The following is a 24,151-nucleotide window of genomic DNA, read 5'->3' as shown; positions in this document are numbered from 1 at the left end:
GCGTCACTTAGAGATTTAAGACTGAAAATGGATAGTTTCTTTTTTTTTAGTAACCAAAGTTATCAACGTATAATTTTTTATGTTGGAAAATAAAATATAGTGGCAGAGCTGGTGGACTTGCTGCCTCACACGCCAGAGATCTGTGTTCGATCCTGTTCTCGGGCACTGTCTGTGTTGAATATGCACATTCTCCTTGCAAGCGTGTGGGTTTCCTCCCACATCCTAAAGACGCATTGGCTTTGTAGGTTAACTTGTCTCTGTAAAATTGCCCCTAATGTGTAGGGAGTGGGTGAGGAAAGTGGGATAACAGAACTTATGCGAATGGGTAGACAAAAATGCTTGAGAAACTCAGCAGGTGAGGCAGCATCTATGGAGCGAAGGAAATAGGCGACGTTTCGGGTCGAGGCCCTTCTTCAGACTGATGTCGGGAGGGGTGGGGGACGGAAAAAAGGAAGAGGCGGAGACAGTAGGCTGTGGGAGAGCTGGGAATGGGAGGGGATGGAGGGAGAAAGCAAGGACTACCTGAAATTGGAGAAGCCAATGTTCATACCGTTGTGGTGTAAACTACCCAAGTAAAATATGAGATGCTGTTCCTCCAATTTGCGGTGGGCCTCACTCTGGCCATGGAGGAGGCCCAGGACAGAAAGGTCGGATGCGGAATGGGAGGGGGAGTTGAAGTGCTGAGCCACCGGAAGATCAGGTTGGTTATTGTGAACTGAGTGGTGTTGTGCGAACCTCGTTGTGCGAACCTCGATTGCCAAGCATGCGCTTGGTCTCACCGAGGTTGATCATACGCTGAATAATCCAACCAGACTTTTGTTTGGAAGTGGAAAGAGATAATAGAAATTGCATTCATTGCAGTTGAGATACTGTATTGGAATTTTGCTGCATGTCATTGTAGTATATATCATGTCTTGATTGGTGAATATGTTTAGTTTGCGACTTTATTTGAAGCAGAAATAATATGTGAATGCTTCATTGAGCATAATTCTGACTGGTAACTACGCACTTCGTCCGAGCACATTATCGCACGCGTCATGCAAGCCGTCTTAAATGACCACCTAAACTGTCATTTGGCAACCTAAAAAGCTGCCGAGGTTGCCCGGCTGGAAACAGGGAAAAAAAGTTAAGTGAGAGCCCTGTGCTTACATATTTCTCCTTGAGCAGAAGTCGTCTGACCAGCTGGATATTTCCAGCACATTATTTTAACTTCAATGTTCCAGCATCCCTGGTAGCTGGCTTTATATTCAATAATGGAGAATAATGGAGAATAAATCAGATTTGAATTTGAAAATTTTCTATTAAAGGCCAGCAGAAAAAAAAAAAAGTTACGGGTAATTTAAACAGAAGTGTTAAGTCACAAAATGTTATGTTGAAGGATGAAGCAAAGATCTTTTACATCTAGGTTTTACATGGATAGTTCAAAGTTTTTATGAAAAGTAATTGCATAGTTTATCAGCCGGGGTTGCTTAAGTGCTCACATTTTCTTTTTAAGTAGATTTGAAATAAAGACAATAATCAGGGGAATGATTGGGTGGTACAAGTTAGTGATGTAAAATTTTGTAAACGTGTTTCATTCTGTGGCTCCAACTTAGCCTCCTCTTGCCAGAGAGCCTTGGAATGACTTGGGCATTGGCCATTCATCCACCCTCTCTAGCATGAGCTTGTAAGTTATCCCGGTTACCATGTGGATTTGAATGGACGAACGATACTTTATGAATGAATGAACGATACTCTCCCTCCCACATTCCAAAGATGTCCAGATTGGTAAGTTAATTAGCCACTGTAATTTTTTTCTAGTGCGTATGTGGCAAAATATGGAGAAAGTATTTGGAGATATGGGGAGAGTAATGTAGGATTAGTGCAAAAATTCAACATGACTGTGGTGGGCTGAAGTGCCTGTTTCTATGCTGTATGATTCTATGATTTACCAAAATACACAACAGACATCCAAGAGCAATGAACAAATAAACAGTCAATTGGTGAGTTTTATGTGAGGCTTTAATGAGATTTACCTTTTTCTTCTGCATGTGTTTTAAGACCTCTAACGTCTGTTTAATTTCTGGAATTTGACTTTTTAGCCTAGGAAAGAGAAGAAGCAAGTAATCATCTTCTAGCCGATAAACTATCACTTTTCATAGAAACATTCAACTAACCATGCAAGACCTGAGATGTAAAAGATCTCCACCTTAAGCCTTAACCTGATTGAAACAAAATCTAAGCACTTACACCAAGTAAGGTTGGTGCTATGCACAACTGAAAGCCCTGTTGTGCCCCGCACCCCTCCACAAGCAATATGCAGCATCATCCAACCGCATCAATGTAGAAACACATTTCACGTTTACTCACAAAGTAGAAGCTGGCCATTTTGCCTATTACATAGAAACTTAGAAACATAGAAAATAGGGGCAGGAGTAGGCCATTCGGCCCTTTGAGCCTGCACCGCCATTCAATATGATCATGGCTGATCATCCAACTCAGTATCCTGTACCTGCCTTCTCTCCATACCCCCTGATCCATTTAGCCACAAGGGCCACATCTAACTCCCTCTTAAATATAGCCAATGAACTGGCCTCAACTACCTTCTGTGGCAGAGAATTCCAGAGATTCACCACTCTCTGTGTGAAAAATGTTTTCCTCATCTCGGTCCTAAAAGATTTCCCCCTTATCCTTAAACTGTGACCCCTTGTTCTGGACTTCCCCAACATCGGGAACAATCTTCCTGCATTAAGTCTGTCCAACCCCTTAAGAATTTTGTAAGTTTCTATAAGATCCCCCTCAATCTTCTAAATTCTAGCGAGTACAAGCCGAGTCTATCCAGTCTTTGTTCATATGAAAGTCCTGACATCCCAGGAATCAGTCTGGTGAACCTTCTCTGTACTCCCTCTATGGCAAGAATGTCTTTCCTCAGAATAGGAGACCAAAACTGTATGCAATACTCCAGGTGTGGTCTCACCAAGACCCTGTACAACTGCAGTAGAACCTCCCTGCTCCTATACTCAAATCCTTTTGCTATGAATGCTAACATACCATTCGCTTTCTTCACTGCCTGCTGCACCTGCATGCCTACTTTCAATGACTGGTGTACCATGACACCCAGGTCTCGTTGCATCTCCCCTTTTCCTAATCGGCCACCATTCAGATAATAGTCTACTTTCCTGTTTTTGCCACCAAAGTGGATAACCTCACATTTATCCACATTATACTGCATCTGCCATGCATTTGCCCACTCACCCAGCCTATCCAAGTCACCATGCAGCCTCCTCACAGCTAACACTGCCCCCCAGATTAGATTAGATTAGATTAGATTCATTTTATTGTCATTCAGACCTTTCGGTCTGAACGAAATTTTGTTTCCCTGCAGTCATACATATAATTTAAAAAGTGGCAAAAACACACAATCAACACAAATTTAACATCCACCACAGTGAGTTCACCAAACACCTCCTCACTGTGGTGGAAGGCAAAATCTTAAAGTCTCTGTCTCTTCCCTCTTTGTTCTCCCTCTGCGCCGAGGCGACGGTTCAAACTCCGCGGGTGGTTGCTTCGTGTCATCCGCAAACTTGGAGATGTTGCATTCAATTCCCTTGTCCAAATCATTAATATATATTGTAAATAGCTGGGGTCCCAGCACTGAGCCTTGTGGTACCCCACAAGTCAATATTGAGTCAGTGCTGGATTTCACAGCAGCACTATTCTCCCACTTATTTCCCTGTGATTTATTTACCGACCAACTCTACTCTGTTTCGCTAATCTCCCAAATACTTTGGTGATAATTTTACAATAACTTAGTAACTTACCACATCTTTGGGATGTGGGAGAAAACCAGAAATAACTCACGGTATTTACATGGAGAACATGCAAACTCCACATAGACAGCACTAGAGGGCAGGATCTCACCCAGATTACTGGTACTATAAGACAGTAGCGATAACTACTATGCTACAATTTATCTCTCATTTAGACATGATAGGATTCTGATAGGAATTAGGATTGTTTGTCACATAATTTTACTTTACGAAATTCAAAACCAAAACAAAATCCTGCATTCATCTTTCACTCATGTGACAGATTGAGCATTTGAGATTGTTTATTAGTAAGTTTTCTACTAATACTATCTGAATTTTGCTTTGAATTAGCTGTGACCCAAAGGTTCAAAAATACCAGCTGCCTATTATGTCCATAGGTGTCCATACTTTTCTTGGCTGTGGGCATATTAGTAAAGGTCAGTTTGAAGTTATTTACATGTTACTGAATACTTTATCATACAAGTAATTTGATCAGCCTCTGTTTTTAATTTTTAACAGGACTAAACTGACAGGCAAATTTCAAATTAAAAACCATGTGGACTAGCTGGAAATTAAGTGATACGTATCATGTATAGTCTGATATGGTTACTTTAATTTGGCACCATGGTCGACACAGAGCCCTGTTCCTGTGCTGTACTGTTCTATTAACTGGAATATAAAGAGGAACTGAACCAGAAAATGCAGAATATATGTAATAGAAACAAAATGCAATCCCATTGGCACCTGAAAACACAGTTAGCTTTAGTTTTTTGCGGGAAAACAAGTGGAATTTCAGAATGTTGTTTACAAAATAGTCATATATTTAAAAAAAATACTATTCCATCTCCTAAAAATATCACTTACTCTTTGCAGTCACTGTACATTAGAAGTTCTATCAATGGGATATAGGAGATATAAACTCTTGAGAAATATTTCTACAAACAGTACCAGAATCAATTGCTTTTCTTCAACTGCAGGCTAAACCATCCATTTGTTTTAAAAAAAGATAAACATCATTACTTAACTACTAACATGATTTAACAGATTGGACATTTAACGATTTGACATGATCACTCACCTTCTCTTCTTTTGCGATAGATTCAGTTCCATGAATTTGTATTTTTGGTATTGTTCATCTAGCCTCTTCAGCACAAGGTCTGCTGTCTCATTACCAGCTTGCTTCATAAATGCTATAACATCCTCCTGGGAGACAAAAGATTAGGAAAGAAAATTAATCCGATTAACTGATGAATGTGCCATTAACTAAAGAAATGTGCCATTAAATAAAGAGCAAAGAACCATATGTGAGTAATAGAATTATGCAGCTGGGCAAACCTCTAACGTTGATGTGCAGAGGCATTTTAAGGTCCAAGCCCTTAGTAGCTCCCTAAATGCGGCCATGCAAGTAGTTCAAGTTCAAGTTCACATTTATTATCACATGCACCAATTGGTACAGTTAAATTTGAGTTCAAGTCAAGTGAGTTTATTGTCATGTGTCCCTGATAGGACCATGAAATTCTTGCTTTGCTTCAGCACAACAGAACATAGTAGGCATTGACTACAAAACACATGAATAAATAAACTGATAAAGTGCAAATAACAGATAATGGGTTATTAATGTTCAGAGTTTTGTTCGAGCCAGGTTTAATAGCCTGATGGCTGTGGGGAAGTAGCTATTCCTGAACCTGGTTGTTGCAGTCTTCAGGCTCCTGTACCTTATACCTGAAGGTAGCAGGGAGATGCGTGTGTGGCCAGGATGGTGTGTGTCTTTGATGATACTGTCAGCCTTTTTGAGGCAGCGATTGCGATAAATCCCCTCGATGGAAGGAAGGTCAGAGCCGATGATGGACTGGGCAGTGTTTACTACTTTTTGTAGTCTCTTCCTCTCCAGGGCGCTCAAGTTGCCGGACCAAGCCACGATGCAACCGGTCAGTATGCTCTCTACTGTGCACCTGTAGAAGTTAGACAGAGTCCTCCTTGACAAACCGACTCTCCGTAATCTTCTCAGGAAGTAGAGGCGCTGATGTGCTTTCTTGATAATTGCATCAGTGTTCTCGGACCAGGAAAGATCTTCAGAGATGTGCACGCCCAGGAATTTGAAGCTCTTGACCCTTTCAACCATCGACCCGTTGATATAAACGGGGCTGTGGGTCCCCATCCTACTCCTTCCAAAGTCCACAATCAGTTCCTTGGTTTTGCTGGTGTTGAGGGCCAGGTTATTGTGCTGGCACCATATGGACAGTTGCTCGATCTCTCTTCTATACTCGGAATCATCCCCATCAGTGATACGTCCCACAACAGTGGTGTCGTCAGCGAACTTGATGATGGAGTTCGCACTATGACCGGCTACGCAGTCATGAGTATAGAGTACAGCAGGGGGCTGAGCACACAGCCTTGAGGTGCTCCCGTGCTGATTGTTATCGAGTCTGACACATTTCCACCAATAGACTGTGGTCTGTGGATGAGGAAGTCGAAGATCCAATTGCAGAGGGATGCGCAGAGACCCAGATCTGCGAGTTTGGTAACGAGCTTGGAGAGGATGATAGTATTAAATGCCGAGCTGTAATCAATGAATAACAGCCTGACATATGTGTTTTTGTTGTCCAAATGGTCCAGAGCGGAGTGGAGGGCCAGCGAGAACGCACCCACCGTTGATCTGTTGTGGCGGTAAGCGAACTGCAGTGGATCCAGGTTTTTGTCGAGGCAGGAGTTGATTTGCTCCATGATCAACCTTTGAAAGCACTTCATCACCATCGGCGTTAGTGCCACCGGTCGATAGTCATTGAGGCACATCACCTTACTCTTCTTGGGCTACCATACAGTTACGATACAGCCATACGAATAAAAATAACACAATACACAATAGAGTTTAACATAAACATCCACCACAGTGGAATCAATAATTCTCACTGTGATGGAAGGCAATAAAGTTCAGTCATCTTCCTCTTTGTTCACCCGTGGTCGGGGCCTTTGAACCAAAGATCTTAGAGCGGAGGAAGATGGTCCACTCCTGCGAAATCCAATGGACTGACGTGTAGTACGCACTGGAGCGTAACTTCCGGCATTTCAGTAAACCAAACTGACCAGTTATGCCTCTCGCAGTGTAATGAGCGTTGCGGGGAACAGTTTGTGTGTTTTTAAATGTTTAAAATGTTTTTTAAATTTTTATTTTTAACGAGGACGAGGGAATTTGGACGAGGGAATTGATTGCAACATCTCCAAGTTTGCTGATGACACGAAGCTGGGGGGCAGTGTTAGCTGTGAGGAGGATGCTAGGAGGCTGCAAGGTGACTTGGATAGGCTGGGTGAGTGGGCAAATGCATGGCAGATGCAGTATAATGTGGATAAATGTGAGGTTATCCACTTTGGTGGCAAAAACAGGAAAATAGACTATTATCTAAATGGTGGCCGATTAGGAAAAGGGGAGATGCAACGAGACCTGGGTGTCATGGTACACCAGTCATTGAAAGTAGGCATGCAGGTGCAGCAGGCAGTGAAAAAAGCGAATGGTATGTTAGCATTCATAGCAAAAGGATTTGAGTATAGGAGCAGGGAGGTTCTACTGCAGTTGTACAGGGTATTGGTGAGACCACACCAGGAGTATTGTGTACAATTTTGGTCTCCAAATCTGAGGAAAGACATTCTTGCCATAGAGGGAGTACAGAGAAGGTTCACCAGACTGATTCCTGGGATGTCAGGACTTTCATATGAAGAAAGACTGGATAGACTCAGCTTGTATTCGCTAGAATTTAGAAGATTGAGGGGGGATCTTATAGAAACTTACAAAATTCTTAGGGGGTTGGACAGGCTAGATGCAGGAAGATTGTTCCCGATGTTGGGGAAGTCCAGGACAAGGGGTCACAGTTTAAGGATAATGGGGAAATCCTTTAGGACCGAGATGAGAAAAACATTTTTCACGCAGAGAGTGGTGAGTCTCTGGAACTCTCTGCCACAGAAGGTAGTTGAGGCCTGTTCATTGGCTATATTTAAGAGGGAGTTAGATGTGGCCCTTGTGGCAAAAGGGATCAGGGGGTATGGAGGGAAGGCAGGTACAGGATACTGAGTTGCATGATCAGCCATGATCATATTGAATGGCGGTGCAGGCTCGAAGGGCCGAATGGCCTACTCCTGCACCTATTTTCTATGTTTCTATGTAAATGCAGTAAACGATACATCAATTTCCCCCATCACTGTCAGCACTGCCTAGGTCGCTATTTGCTGAAGTAAGTGTGTGTGTGGAAACTTACGTGATTGTTAATCTGACTGGAAGCCAAATCTGACAGGACACGCGCTAATACACATGAAAACGGCACATACCTTGTACAGGGAGGAACTGCAGATGCTGGTTTAAACCGAAAACAGACACAAAAGGCTGTAGTAAATCAGCGGATGAGGTAGCATCTCTGGAGAAAAGGACTAGGTGATATTTCGGGTTGACTTTTTAGATAGCTGCCATGACCCGTTTGATGTCATCCTTCGCCCTGCTCCTGGTCTCGGCCCGCACCGATCTGCCAGACATGCTGTGTGTGTGTGTGTGCGTGTGTGTGTTTGTATAGCGGAGTCTGAGTGGAGAAGCGCTGGCACCAAGAGCGAGCGAACGCGCGGACAGACGGACGAAAGCAAAGAGCATAGAGCAGCATAGGTGACATTTCGGGTCGAGACCCTTCTTCAGACTGACAGTCAAGGGAAACGGGAGATATAGGCATATCTTCCATTCATTTGTCCATAGTACCATCTACAGTGGCTTGCAAATGTATTCATACCCCTTGAACTTTTCCACATTTTGTCACGTTACAACCACAAACGTAAATGTATTTTATTGGGATTTTATGTGATAGACCAACACAAAGTGGCGCATAATTGTGAAGTGGAAGGAAAATGATACATGGATTTCAAATTTTTTTACAAATAAAAAACTGAAAAGTGTGGCGTTCAAAAGTATTCAGCCCCCTTTACTCTGAAACCCCTAAATAAAATCCAGTGCAACCAATTGCCTTCAGAAGTCACCTAATTAGTAAATAGAGTCCCCACTTGTGTGTAATCTAATCTCAGTATAAATACAGCTGTTCTGTGAAGGCCTCAGAGGTTTGTTAGAGAACATTAGTGAACAAACAGCATCATGAAGCCCAAGGAACACACCAGACAGGTCAGGGATAAAGTTGTGGAGAAGTTTAAAGCAGGGTTAGGTTATAAAAAAAATCCCAAGCTTTGAACATCTCACGGAGCACTGTTCAATACATCATCCGAAAATGGAAAGAGTATGGCACAACTGCAAACCTACCAAGACATGGCCGTCTACCTAAACTGACAGGCCGGGCAAGGAGAGCATTGATCAGAGAAGCAGCCAAGAGGCCCATGGTAACTCTGGAGGAGCTGCAGAGATCCACAGCTCAGGTGGGAGAATCTGTCCACAGGGCAACTATTAGTCGTGCACTCCACAACTCTTCCAAATTATGGAAGAGTGGCAAGAAGAAAGCCATTGTTGAAAAAAAGCCATAAGAAGTCCCGTTTGCAGTTTGCCACAAGCCATGTGGGGGACACAGCAAACATCTGCCAGACATGCTGTGTGTGTGTTTGTTTAGCGGAGTCTGAGTGGAGAAGCGCTGGCACCAAGAGCGAGCAAACGCGCGGACAGACGGACGAAAGCAAAGAGCATTGAGCAGCATAGGTGACATTTCGGGTCGAGACCCTTCTTCAGACTGACAGTCAAGGGAAACGGGAGATATAGGCATATCTTCCATTCGTTTGTCCATAGTACCATCTACAGTGGCTTGCAAAGAAGATGATCAAAGAAGAGGAAGTACTGACACTTTTGAGAAATATAAAAGTGGATAAGTCTCCAGGTCCAGACAGGATATTCCCTAGGACATTGAGGGAAGTTAGTGTAGAAATAGCAGGGGCTATGGCAGAAATATTTCAAATGTCATTAGAAACGGGAATAGTGCCGGAGGATTGGCGTACTGCGCATGTTGTTCCATTGTTTAAAAAGGGGTCTAAGAGTAAACCTAGCAATTATAGACCTGTTAGTTTGACGTCAGTGGTGGGCAAATTAATGGAAAGAATACTTAGAGATAATATATATAAGCATCTGGATAAACAGGGTCTGATTAGGAACAGTCAACATGGATTTGTGCCTGGAAGGTCATGTTTAACTAATCTTCTTGAATTTTTTGAAGATGTTACTCGGGAAATTGATGAGGGTAAAGCAGTGGATGTTGTGTATATGGACTTCAGTAAGGCCTTTGACAAGGTTCCTCATGGAAGGTTGATTAAGAAGGTTCAATGGTTGGGTATTAATGGTGGAGTAGCAAGATGGATTCAACAGTGGCTGAATGGGAGATGCCAGAGAGTAATGGTGGATGGTTGTTTGTCAGGTTGGAGGCCAGTGACGAGTGGGGTGCCACAGGGATCTGTGTTGGGTCCACTGTTGTTTGTCATGTACATCAATGATCTGGACGATGGTGTGGTAAATTGGATTAGTAAGTATGCAGACGATACTAAGATAGGTGGGGTTGCGGGTAATGAAGTAGAGTTTCAGTCTACAGAGAGATTTATGCCAGTTGGAAGAGTGGGCTGAAAGATGGCAGATGGAGTTTAATGCTGATAAGTGTGAGGTGCTACATCTTGGCAGGACAAATCAAAATAGGACGTACATGGTAAATGGTAGGGAATTGAAGAATGTAGGTGAACAGAGGGATCTGGGAATAACTGTGCACAGTTCCCTGAAAGTGGAATCTCATGTAGATAGGGTGGTAAAGAAAGCTTTTGGTGTGCTGGCCTTTATAAATCAGAGCATTGAGTATAGAAGTTGTAATGTTAAAATTGTACAAGGCATTGGTGAGGCCAATTCTGGAGTATGGTGTACAATTTTGGTCGCCTAATTATAGGAAGGATGTCAACAAAATAGAGAGAGTACAGAGGAGATTTACTAGAATGTTGCCTGGGTTTCAGCAACTAAGTTACAGAGAAAGGTTGAACAAGTTAGGGCTTTATTCTTTGGAGCGCAGAAGGTTAAGGGGGGACTTGATAGAGGTTTTTAAAATGATGAGAGGGATAGACAGAGTTGACGTGGAAAAGCTTTTCCCACTGAGAGTAGGGAAGATTCAAACAAGGGGACATGACTTGAGAATTAAGGGACTGAAGTTTAGGGGTAACATGAGGGGGAACTTCTTTACTCAGAGAGTGGTAGCTGTGTGGAATGAGCTTCCAGTGAAGGTGGTGGAGGCAGGTTCGTTTTTATCATTTAAAAATAAATTGGATAGTTATATGGATGGGAAAGGAATGGAGGGTTATGGTCTGAGCGCAGGTATATGGGACTAGGGGAGATTATGTGTTTGGCACGGACTAAAAGGGTCGAGATGGCCTGTTTCCGTGCTGTAATTGTTGTATGGTTATATGGTTATATGTGGAGGAAGGTGCTCTGGTCAGATGAGACCAAAATTGAAGTTTTTGGCCTAAATGCAAAACGCTATGTGTGGCGGAAAACTAACACTGCACATCACCATGAACACACCATCCCCACTGTGAAACATGGTGGTGGCAGCATCATGCTGTGGGGATGCTTTTCTTCAGCAGGGACAGGGAAGCTGGTCAGAGTTGATGGGAAGATGGATGGAGCCAAATACAGGGCAATCTTGGAAGAAAACCTGTTAGAGTCTGCAAAAGACTTGAGACTGGGGCGGAGGTTCACCTTCCAGCAGGACAACGACCCTAAACATACAGCCAGAGCTACAATGGAATGGTTTAGATCAAAGCATATTCATGTGTTAGAATGGCCCAGTCAAAGTCCAGACCTAAATCCAATTGAGAATCTCTGGCAAGACTTGAAAATTGCTGTTCACAGACGATCTCCATTCAATCTGACTGAGTTTGAGCTATTTTGCAAAGAAGAATGGGCAAAAATTTCAGTCTCTAGATGTGCAAAGCTGCTAGAGACATACCCCAAAAGACTTGCAGCTATAATTGCAGCGAAAGGTGGTTCTACAAAGTATTGACTCAGGGGGGCTGAATACTTTTGCACGCCACACTTTTCAGTTTTTTATTTGTAAAAAGATTTGAAAACCATGTATCATTTTCCTTCCACTTCACAATTATGCACCACTTTGTGTTGGTCTATCACATAAAATCCCAATAAAATACATTTACGTTTGTGGTTGTAACGTGACAAAATGTGGAAAAGTTCAAGGTGTATGAATACTTTTGCAAGCCACTGTATATCTCTTGTTGACGCCATGACGGAAGCCTGTTATGGAAATGGCGCTGAATATTACCCATTACCTACTACGGCTTTTTCGGAGTGAACCATCTTGCTCCGCTCTATGATCATTGGTTTGAACCCTCCGCAGTCGCCGCTACGGACGGCCTGATGTACAGGCCCTCTCTTGCCGGGATGATTGAAACTCCGGCGTCGGAACCGATTGGAACACACTCTGCGGCTTGGAGTTCATGAATTGGCCGCTTCTCACCGGAGACTGCGGCTTCCGAGGTCCACAGGCCCGCTGGATGGAGCTCCAACACTGAAGATCCCCAGCAAGGGATCGCCCGCTCCGCAATAGTAATTCCGCGCTGCTCCTACTGCTGAAGTTCTGGATCGGCCTCCGCTAGGAAAGGCCGCGCCAATCCAGTTGGTAGGCCGCGAGTGGCGAGGATTTGACACAGAGAAAAGGTGCATCTCCGTCCAGGTAAGTGACTGAAGAGCGGTTTTCCCCTATTCCCCCCCCACCACCCCCCACATATGACATACTAAGAAACAGATAAACAGTAGATAAGAGTGCTAAAGAAGGCATATGGTATGCCTGCCTTCACTGATCGGGACAAGAGGCAGGAAGTCATGATGCAGCTTTATAGGACTTTAGTTAGGCCGCATTTCGTGCATTTCTAGTTGCCCAATCACAGGGAGGATGTGGAGGCTTTGGAAACGGTGCAGAAGAGGTTTACCAGTCTGATGCCTGTAATTAGAGGGTAAAGGCATAGATAAGGTAGACAATCAGAACCTCTATCCCAGGGTGGAAATATAAAAAACTAGAAGGCACAGATTTAAGTTACGATGGGCAGAGTTTAAAGGAGATGCGAGGGGCAAGTTTTGTTTTTACACAGAGAGTGGGTGCCTTGATATTGCATCCAGGAGTTGTGGAGGCAGATACGATAGTGACAATTAAGAAGCTTTTAGATAGGCACGTGGATATGCAGGGAATGGAGGGCTATGGATCATGTGCAGGTAGAATAGATCAGTTTATCTTAACATTATATTCGACAGACATTGTTGGCCAAAGGGCCTATTCCTGGGGCACTTTGGCCATTATATTCTATATTGACTCTATTGACAGAGGTGGAATAAATACAATAACCATCAGCACCACAGCACAAATGGATAACATCTATGAAGATCTTATTCATAATTTGAGTATCCTGAACTTACTGGAAGTGCAGAAGGTGAGGACAGGGTTTGGTCAATTGTGATCACCTTCCCGTGATCTAATAATTCCATGGCCAACACTGTCCAAACTTCTTCAAACAAAAGACACTGCCACAAAACTAACATTGTTACATCTCCAATATACTGTTGGCTGTTATATATAATACTTGACAACTGGTCAGTAAGGTTAGTCATTAAACTAATAAACAGATTTGATAATGGTTATATTGCCTCTCTTTCTGCAATTTCTCTTGCCTCAAACACATATAGTGCAGAGCCACGTGACAGAAAGGCAGCAGGCAGATTTTTAGCGTTATAGCTAATTTAAAAAAAGGAAATGTTATTACTTAAGTAGCAAGAAATCATACCATATACGAGAATATATGGTGGTGCAATAGCTTTTCACTGTACCTCAGTGCACGTGACAATAACCTATACCGTAACTGAATATAATCAGAATTCAGAATATAGTGTTACAGGTGCAGAGAAAAATAAAATAAGTGCAAGGGCCGCAATGAGGAGGATTGGAAGACTGGGAATTAATTGTATGCAAGATTTATGTCAAGATTCTGATAACAGTGATGAAAAATCCAGCTTTCAATCTTTCGTTATTTTCTGCCTCACGGGAGTAGAGAGAATCACTGGTGTCAGTCACGGGTCCTTTCAGTTCAGTTATAGTTTATTGTCACATGCACCAAGGTACAGTGAAAATTTTGTTGAGTGCTAACCAGTCAGCAGAAATACAATACATGATTACAATTGATCCATTTACAGTGTATAGATATATGATAGGGAAATAACGTTTAGTGCAAGGTAAAGCCATCAAAATCCGGTCTTTGATTACAAGGCAGTGTGAAGAAGCATAGATGGGTCATTGGTGGTGGGGACTGGACTAGACTGGGGGGGGGGGGGGGGGTGTGGTTTGCATGATGGAACGGGCTGGTAACATAACAAATCAACTATTTCTTATGGTCACAGGTAGAACAGTGACTATACCAATCTGTCATTCACCCAGATAGGATACATGACATCTTGGTATGGCACAATTACAGTTCCTATAGCCTTTATTATTATTTTAGTTCCTTTCAGCAGTTTTTTCTCTTCCTCTTATATATCCTTTACTAATCCGCCACTCTACCCATAACAGAATTTACAGCTTCTCCAACCTGTTCTCTGGAATACTGCACTCAATTTATAATCTGATTCAAATCAATCTTTTGGCCTGTAATCGGCATTTTCCCTCCTTTACTCTCAAGCTTTTCTATGGGTGAACCAACGATAAACTATTTGTTTAAGAAGGAACTGCAGATGCTCATTTCTTTTGAGTTATTCAATCACAAACTAAAGCATCCAGATGATGGTGTTAAATAAAATTAAAAAATAAAACAAACAGTAATCTATGGACCATATGTGCCTCCATCTCCCACTACCTCCCTTTTTCAATGACTATAGGGATGCAAGCAGAAGCCTCCACGTGGCGCATCCCGGGCAATGCTGACGACAGAAACTGTACCACAGTGACTGACTGAAGTGGCCAATTCTGCAACCACTGACTGTCAACCGTCACTGACCGATAGACGTGATGTAGAAGATGGCCGGACACGAGGAAGAAGAATGACTATAGAAATTCCTCTACTGAAGCCTTTTGTTAGATAGTCCATGTATCAGGCAAGATATTTTAAATCCCCTCATCTAGTGTCTATATTCCTTAAGCTAAATTTTACAACAGATATCAACCAAATATATCCAGCAAACCCAAATAACGTGGGCTCCCTTATTTCTCTGGCATTGACATGGTGCTGATCACCTCTGAAACATTTTGGTACCTGGTACCTGTTTAAATGTGTGTGTAGAATATTTAAATATAGCAGGCACAACCCCGTCCTCGTCTATTGTCTGTGTACCCAAGTCATTGGAGACACAAGGAGCTGCAGATGCTGGAATCTTGAGCAAAACACAGTGTTGGAATAACTCAGCAGCTCAGGGAGCATCTGGGGAGGGAATGGGTAGACAACGTTTTGGGTCAGGACCTTTACCAAGCGACCACTATAGTTAAGGAAGGAACTGCAAATGCTGGTTTACACCAAAGATGGACACAAAATGCTGGAGTAACTCAACGGGGCAAACAGCATCCCTGGAGAAGGAATGATGTTAATAATGATAATCATTAACAATACAAAAAGCCTGGCTGATTTCATCCCTTAAAAGCTCGCCGGAAGTGAGGCGTGGAGTGGGTCAAGAGTGTATTGTCATATTTCCCAGATAGAACAATGACAAACACATACACACACATATATATATATATAGATTTCCATACACACATATGTATGCGTACATACATATACAGGTAAAGGAAAGAACTGCAGATGTTGGTTTAAATCGAAGGTCGACACAAAATGCTGGAGTACCTCAGTGGGACAGGTAGCAGCATCTCTGGAGAGGATTGGGTGACGTTTCGGGTCGAGGCCCCTACTTCAGCGGTAACGTCTGAAGGGTCTCCACCCGAAACATCACCCATTCCTTCTCTCCAGAGATGCTGCTACCTGTCCCGCTGAGTTACTCCAGCAGTTTGTGTCCGTCTACATATATACACATTAAAAACACAAGCAGGACCCGCTGATCTGTTCGGCTCCGAGGGCCACATGAGTGGGAGCAGCCCCAGAGAGCAGTGATCTCCGGGTGGAGGGGCTGAGCTGAGCTGCGGCAGCGGGAGGGCAAGGAGGCGGCGGCCGGCCAGCGCCCATCTCCATGGGGACAGTAGCGCTCCCGTCCGCAGGCCCCGGCCCGGCCCGGGCCTCACACACACACACACGCGGGCTCCGAGACCGACACAGGTACGAGCTCGCCGTCGCCGCCGCCCTGACCACAGCTCCCGGGGAGGGGAGGACAGGCGGCCTTACCACAAAGATGGCCTGGGGGATGCCCAGGTGCTTGCGGCTCGGAGCCGCGTTGCTATCGCCGCTCCCACTGGTGGTCGCCATCTTGGGGAGCACACTGACGTCGTCGGAGTGAGTGACGCAACCCGGGCGCGAGCGCGCACGCCCCGCCCCCTCCCCCCGCCCGCCGCGCTCCCGTCAATCATCTGAGGGCAGCGCTCTGCACTCAAGGCCACATGCGAGGAATGCTGAAGCATCGAATATCTCCGCTGCGATCAACTTCGGAAAATAATAAATATCACACCGCTGAGTGGAAAAAATGCAAGAAATGCTGAAGCATCGAATATCTCCCATGCATCCAACTTGGGAAGATATCTAACAAATATCAGAGTCGACAAATTCAAGGAATGTTGAAGCATCGAATATCTCCCATGCTTCAAATTCCTGGGCGTGCACATCTCTGAAGATCTTTCCTGGTCCCAGAACACTGATGCAGCAATCATAAAGAAAGAACATCGGCGCCTCTACTTCCTGAGAAGATTACGGAGGGTCGGTATGTCAAGGAGGACTGACTGGTTGCATCGTGGCTTGGTTAGGAAACTTGAGCGCCCTGGAGCGGAAAAGACTACAAAAAGTGGTAATGTGGTAAAAGTGGTAAACACTGCCCAGTCTATCATCGGCTCTGACCTCCCGTCCATCGAGGGGATTTATCACTGTCGCTGCCTCAAAAAGGCTGGCAGCATCATCAAGGACCCACACCATCCTGGCCACACACTCATCTCCACACTACCTTCAGGTAGAAGGTACAGGAACCTGAAGACTGTAACGACCAGGTTCAGGAACAGCTTCTTCCCAAAAGCCATCAGGCTATTAAACTCGGCTCGGACAAAAATCTGAACATTAATAACCAATAATCTGTTTATTTGCACTTTATCAGTTTAATTATTCAAGTGTGTATATATTTATGCAATGGTATATGGACACACTGATCTGTTCAGTATTCGTGCCTACTATGTTCTGGTGTGCTAAAGCAAAGCAAGAATTTCATTGTCCTATCAGGGACACATGACAATAAAACTCTTGATCTCATTCAACTTGGGAAAATATCTAACAAATATCAGTTGACAAATGCAAGAAATGTTGAAGCATCGAATATCTCCCATGCATTTAAATTGCACAAATATCACACCCCTGAGTAGACAATAAGCGAGTTTGGTATTCCGACTGCGCGCGCCCAGGTCGTAGGTCACTCGCTATAAACATTCTCGGCAGCTGTGGTGCTGCGTTGTGTGCATGCCTGCATTTCGTCCATGGTCGGGCTCGGGTTTCCGGCACTGCGGGCGATGTTGAGTTGATGCTGGGCCGTCCCCTTATTTGCAACCGGTGCGGGGGCGGGGGGGTACTTGCAACCGGTGCGGGGGGGAGGCGCTGGCTGCAGCTTGGCTCTGCCTGTCCAGCCGGCAGCCGGAGTACAGACCTGGAGCGGTGGCGGCCCCGGACTTGCAGCTGGCGCCAACAGTCGGTTGGCCCGGTGGAGTTGAGCTGGGGTTGCCACTTCTCCGTACTGGCTGGGGGCCGCTGCTCAGGGCCGGTGTCCTGTCGTTCCGGACGTCTCTGGCCGCCCCCCGGGCAGGGATGGGACACTCGGGCGGGGGGGGTGGCGGTCCTGCAGCGCCGGGAACCCGGGTTCGATCCTGGCGGCGGATGAGGCGTGGGTCTGTGTCCGTTTTCACACTTCTTGTCTGATGGGAGTGGGAGAGTTAGTCAACACCATCCACATTTCATCTTTGGGAGGAGCTTTTTAGCTACTGGAAGGATTCTTGTAAACCATTCCATGTGACAGAAGGCATGGGTGATCCTTTTGTAGTTAGCCTAATTGGATTTGTCTTATTTCTTGAAAATAATTATGATAATCGCATCAATAAGACACCCCTTGACATGCTCGCCCCCTTTCACGTCAATATCATGGTAATTTTCTCTCCCCACTCAGTCCTGATACGGGATCACTTTCTGAAAAGTTGTTGATTTATTTGCATGCACAGATGCTGCCTGGCCCACAGTCCTTCCAGTGAAACACAATGTGGGGAGAGAATGTACAGTAAATGTTTTGGTCACGGCTCCTTCTTCAGACTTCCTCCAGTCATCTATTTTTCGTCTCAAGCCTAAATACTCTTATGGTGTAGCTACTGATTGATATAAGGAGCACTAAAATATTACCATCTAATTTTCATGGATCTGTTGAGTATTGGGCGGTTCAATTTTAGCTAATCTAATGTGCAGATTTTTTGTGGTAGTGTTAAATATCTATGCACATTTAAAAATGGGCATCGATACACATTTGGTCAATTTTCTGACATTTGGCTCACTGACCAACTTGTAGGTCAGCTAATTCTGTTTCCAGGTAAAGTGTTTACATTTTCTACAGCATCCTATATGGACAGGAAACATTTGAGGTGATATACAGTGCATTTAGAAAGTACTAGACTAAGTGGGACCCGTTGGGTCCTATGTTCACACGGGAGGGCGGGTCCCTCGACGAAATATTCCACCTCTCCACCAATTCCAATATTGGTGGCCAGTGGGGGGGGGGGGCTTTCTGGAGCGCTGGTATGGGTGTTGTTGGCTGCAGGGACTACTGGTCTCCAGAGGGCTAGTATGGACATTGTGGGCCAAATGGATTCTTGGGGTTCAACCCCTCCCCCCCTCCAACAACCATTTGCAGGCAGTGCCTTTTCATTTCAACCCCAAACCGCCCAAACAACCATTGGCAGGCAGTGCCTTTTCAATTCAACCCTAACCCCCCAAACAACCATTTGCAGGGAGTGCCTTTTCAATTCAACCCAAACCCTCCAAACAACCATTTGCAGGCAGTGCCTTTTTACTTCAAACCAACTATATTTTCATTTTTAAACCACATTAAGGGCACTCACAGTTGAGTAGACATGTGTTCAGTGTTATTCAGAGCTCAGAGAGACGTGACCCTCTGGCCTCCTCCATCTTGCAGAGACTGAGTAAGGCATACCACTTCCTGATTTTATAGTCCCTCCCCCTCGCTTCAGCAGGGGCAGCAGAGCGAATGGCAATTTAAAAAAAAACATTAATATCTCTCTGAGTTTTCATCGATGGGAAAAATCCTCTGGTCCAGGAAGGCGGAGGGAGGCTCTGAGCAAGGTGGCCAAAAATCACGGCCGTAGGTGGCGGCGTTCTCTCGGAAATCACAGCACAGTGGGCCAAAAGCGGTCAAGATCAGACATTTAGTAATATAATAATAGATATAGATAGAAGATTCAGACCCCTTCACTTTTTCCACATTTTGTTACGTTACAGCCTTATTCTAAAATGGATTAAATTAATTTTTTAATCATCAATCTACACATAATAAAAATGTGAAAACAGGTGTTCAGAAATTTTTGCAAAGTAATTAAAAATAAATAACTGAAATATCACATTTACATAAGTATTCAGACCCTTTACTCAGTACTTTGTTGAGGCACCTTTGGCAGCGATTACAGCCTCAAGTCTCCTTGGGTATGACGCTACAAGCTTGGCACACCTGTATTTTGGTAATTTCTCCCATTCTTCTCTGCAGATCCTCTCAAGCTCTGTCAGGTTGGATGGGGAGCGTCGATGCACAGCTATTTTCAGGTCCCTCCAGAGATGTTCGATCTGGTTCAAGTCCGGGCTCTGGCTGGGCCACTCAAGGACATTCACAGACTTGTCATGAAGCCTGCATTGTCTTGGCTGTGTGCCTAAGATCATTGTTCTGTTGGAAGGTGAACCTCCACCCCAGTCTAAGTTCCAGAATGCTGTGGAGCAGGTTTTCATCAAGGATCTCTCTGTACTTTGCTCCGTTCACCTTTCCCTCGATCCTGACTAATTTCCCAGTTCCTGCCGCTGAAAAACATCCCCACAGCCTGATGCTGCCATCACCATGATTCACCGTGATGAGCAGTGCCTGATTTCCTCCAGACGTGACGCTTGGCATTCAGGCCAAAGAGTTCAATCTTGGTTTCATCATACTAGAGAATCTTGTTTCTCATGGTCTGAGAGTTCTTCAGGTGCCTTTTTGCAAACTCCAAGCAGGCTGTCAAGTGCCTTTTACTGAGGGGTGGCTTCCATCTGGCCACTCTACCATAAAGACGTGATTGGTGGAGTGCTGCAGATATAGTTGTCATTCTGGAAGGTTCTCCCATCTCCACAAAGGAACTCTGGAGCTCTGTCATAGTGACCATCAGGTTATTGGTCACCTCCCTGACCAAGGCCCTTCTCCCCTGATTGCTCAGTTTGGCCGGGCAGCCAGCTCTATGAAGAGTCCTGGTGGTTCCGAAGTTCTTGCATTTAAGAATGAGGGAGGCCACAGTACTCTTTGGGACCTGCAATGCTGCAGAAATTGTTTTATACTCTTCCCTAGATTTGTGTCTCGACACAATCCTGTCTCGGAGGTCTATGGACAATTCCTTCGTCATCATGGCTTGGTTTTTGTTCTGACATGCACTGTCAACTGTAGGGCCTTATATAGACAGGTTTGTGCCTTTACAAATTATGTCCAATCAATTTACCACTGGTGGACTCCAATCAAGTTATAGAAACATCTCACGAAATAATCATATGAAACAGGATGAAACCTAAGCTCAATTTTGAATGTCATAGCAGAGGGTCTGAATACTTATGTAGATGTGATATTTCAGTTATTTATTTTTAATTACTTAGGAAAAATTTCGGAACACCTGTTTTTGCTTTTTTATTATGGGGTATTATCTGTAGATTGATGTTTACAAAAATGAATTTAATCCATTTTAGAGTAACAAAATGTGGAAAAAGTGAAGGGGTCTGAATACTTTCTGAATGCACTGTACATTGGACCTGGTTATGTGATCAAAATTGTTTTGAAGAATGTGAAAAAATTTGAATATTAAAAGCACCCAATTGACAAATTAGTGAATTGGGAAGAGATGAAAAGAAAGGAATAAGGTTAAAAAATCCTTGTGATCAAGCTTGCAATGTGTTTCCACCCCACCATTCATTATCTACAAGTAAGACTTTATGAGATGGTAAGAGGACAATTTCATCCATTTGAGCACCAATGCAACTGCATCTGTGGCAGAACAAACTTTACTTCCATTTGTACTTCTGCAGGATACTGTCCTGTTAAAAATGCACAGCTACATGACATCCCAACTCTTGTATTCAATGCCACAGCCTAGGAAGGCAGCATGCCAAATTCTGGCTCCACTGCCTTATCTGCGAGTGTTGCCCTTTTCAGGGAGTTTTGAACTGCACTTCACGGTCCTGCTGTAAATCAACACTGCTGAGGTCCCTGGCATTCACTCATTTAAAGGGCATCTGGACATGTACTTGGATAGGAGAGGGATTGAGGCATACGAGTCTAATGCAGGCAAAAGGGATTAGTTCATAAGACATAGGAACATAATTAAATCATTTGGCCCATCGATTCTATACTGCAAATTCAATCATGGCTGATTATCTTTCCCTCAATCCCATTCTCCTGTCTTCTCCCCGTAACCTTTGACACCCATACTAATCATGAACCTGTCAATCTCAGCTTTAAAAATACCAAATGACAGCCTCCACAGCCATCTGTAGCAATGAATTCCACACTTTAACCACCCTCTAACTAAAGAGGTACCTCCTCAAGATTCAAGAGTTTGTCATGTGTCCCTGATAGGACAATGAAATTCTTGCTTTGCTTCAGCACAACAGAACATAGTAGGCATTGACTACTCTAAACTCATCTCCACTCTAAAGGTATATTATTTTATTCTGAGGCTGGACCCTCTGATCTTAGACTCTCCCGCTATTAGAAACATCCTCTCCACATCCACTCTAATAAGGACTTTCAGTATTTGATAATTTTGAATGAAACCCCCCTCCCCTCATACTTCTAAACTCTAGCAAGTACTGGCCCAGAGTCATCAAATGGTAATCATACGTTAACCCAAACATCCCTGGGATCATTCTCGTAAATCTCCTCTGGACCCTCTCCAATGCTATCACATCCCTCTTCAGACAGTTTAATTTAGAAATGCTGCTCAGAAACAGGCCCTACGGCCTGTCAACCAGCAATCCACACACACACTAACACTATCTAACACACACTAGGGACATTGTACAATTTTTACAAAGTCAATTAACCTACAAACCTGTACGTCTTTGGAGTGTGGGAGGAAACCAGAATGCCCGAAGAAAACCCACACAAGTGACGGGGAGAACGTACTCCATACAGACAGCAACGGTAGTCACGATCGAACCAGGGTCTCTGGCGCTGTAAGGCAGCAACTCTACTCCTGCGCCATCGTGCCGTTCTAAGATATGGGGCCTAAAACTGCTCACAGTAGTCCAAGTTCAATCCAATTCCAAATACTATGAATGGGCATGTACTAAGGCACTCATTAAAACATTGATTAATGATACATATTTAGATGAAAATTAAAAAAAATTGCCAACCCCACCCCCCTTATATAGGTTTTTCTCCCCCTTCTCCAGAAGAGGCATGACACAAAATGTTTTGTCAATTCCTCCATCGGTGCTGCCTGACCCATTGAGTTCCTCTGGCAGATTTGTGTTTTGCTGTCGACCATTAAATCAATGATATTGTTGAGAAAACATAGTAAACTTTATTTATTTTTTCTATTGGTACAGTGCTCTCCATAATGTTTGGGACAAAGACCCGTCATTTATTTATTTGTCTCTGTGCTCCACAATTTGAGATTTGTAATAGAAAAAAAAAAAATCACATGTGGTTAAAGTGCACATTGTCAGATTTTAATACATTTTTATACATTTTGGTTTCACCATGTAGAAATTACAGCAGTGTTCATACAGTCCCCCCATTTCAGGGCACCATAATATTTGGGACACAGCAATATCATGTAAATGAAAGTAGTCATGTTTAGTATTTTGTTGCATATCCTTTGCATGCAATGACTGCTTGAAGTCTGCGATTCATGGACATCACCAGTTGCTGGGTGTCTTCTCTGGTGATGCTCTGCCAGGCCTGTATTTCAGCCATCTTTAGCTTAAGATTGTTTTGGAGGCTAGTCCCCTTCGGTTTTCTCTTCAGCATATAAAAGGCATGCTCAATTGGGTGATTGACGGCCACTCAAGAATTTACCATTTTTTACCTTTGAAAAACTCCTTCGTTGCTTTAGCAGTATGTTTGGGATCATTGGCTTGCTGTGGAATGAACCAGTTTTGAGGCATGTGTTGGAAATTGAGCAGATAGGATGTGTCTATGCACTTCAGAATTCATTAGGCTACTACCATCAGCAGTTGCATCATCAATGAAGATAAGTGAGCCAGTACCTGCCCAGGCCATAACAGCAGCCGTACATGCCCAGGTCGTAACACCCACACAACCGTGTTTCACAGATGAGGTGGTATGCTTTGGATCTTGGGCAGTTAATGCTCTCCTCCATACTTTACACTTACCATCACTCTGATATAAGTTAATCTTCGTCTCATCTGTCCACAAGACCTTTTTTACAGAAATGTGGTTGCTCTTTTAAGCACTTCTTGGCAAACTGGAACCTGGCCATTGTATTTTTGTGGCTAACCAGTGGTTTGCATCTTGCAGTGTCGCCTCTATATTTCTGTTCATGAAGTCTTCTGACAAATCCACACCTGACTCCTGAATAGTGTTTCTGATCTGTCAGACAGGTGTTTGGGGATTTTTCTCTATTATAGAGAATTCTTCTGTCATCAGCTGTGGAGGTCTTTCTTGGCCTGCTAGTCCCTTTGCGATTAGCAAGCTCCCCAGTGCTCTTTCTTTTTAATGATGCCCTAAACAGTTGATTTTGGTAAACCTAACGTTTGGCTGATGTCTGTTAACAGTTTTATTCTTGTTTCTCAGTCTCATAATGGCTTCTTTGACTTTCGTTGGCACAACTTTGGTCCTCATGTTGATAAACAGCAAAAAAAGTTTCCAAAGGTGATGGAAAGACTAGGTGCCAAGAGCTCTCTTATAACTGCATTAGGGAGGCATTTAAACACACCTGAGTAATTACAAACACCTATGAAGCCATGTGTCCCAAACATTATGGTGCCATGAAATG

General features: G+C 43.8%; 1 protein-coding gene and 1 long non-coding RNA gene across 2 annotated transcripts in view; one reads left to right on the top strand and one right to left on the bottom strand.

The window, feature by feature from the left end:
• vbp1 (VHL binding protein 1) overlaps positions 1-16,224 on the bottom strand; it is a 21,767-nt gene extending 5,543 nt beyond the window's left edge. Inside the window, exons 1-3 of the mRNA XM_033030682.1 lie at positions 16,104-16,224; positions 4,867-4,991; positions 2,016-2,082 (exon numbers count right to left, since the gene is read on the bottom strand). Coding sequence (XP_032886573.1) covers positions 2,016-2,082; positions 4,867-4,991; positions 16,104-16,184 — 273 coding nt within the window. The 5' untranslated portion in view covers positions 16,185-16,224. The remainder of the gene's footprint in view (positions 1-2,015; positions 2,083-4,866; positions 4,992-16,103) is intronic.
• Positions 1,482-24,151, top strand: LOC116979157. Its single transcript, XR_004413635.1, has 3 exons — positions 1,482-1,494; positions 12,715-12,719; positions 23,784-24,151. It is a non-coding gene; the product is annotated as an uncharacterized LOC116979157 (long non-coding RNA).

Source organism: Amblyraja radiata, chromosome 12 (genome assembly GCF_010909765.2).
Source record: "Amblyraja radiata isolate CabotCenter1 chromosome 12, sAmbRad1.1.pri, whole genome shotgun sequence".
Taxonomy (NCBI): domain Eukaryota; kingdom Metazoa; phylum Chordata; class Chondrichthyes; order Rajiformes; family Rajidae; genus Amblyraja; species Amblyraja radiata.
This window is presented reverse-complemented; position numbering and strand designations above follow the sequence as displayed.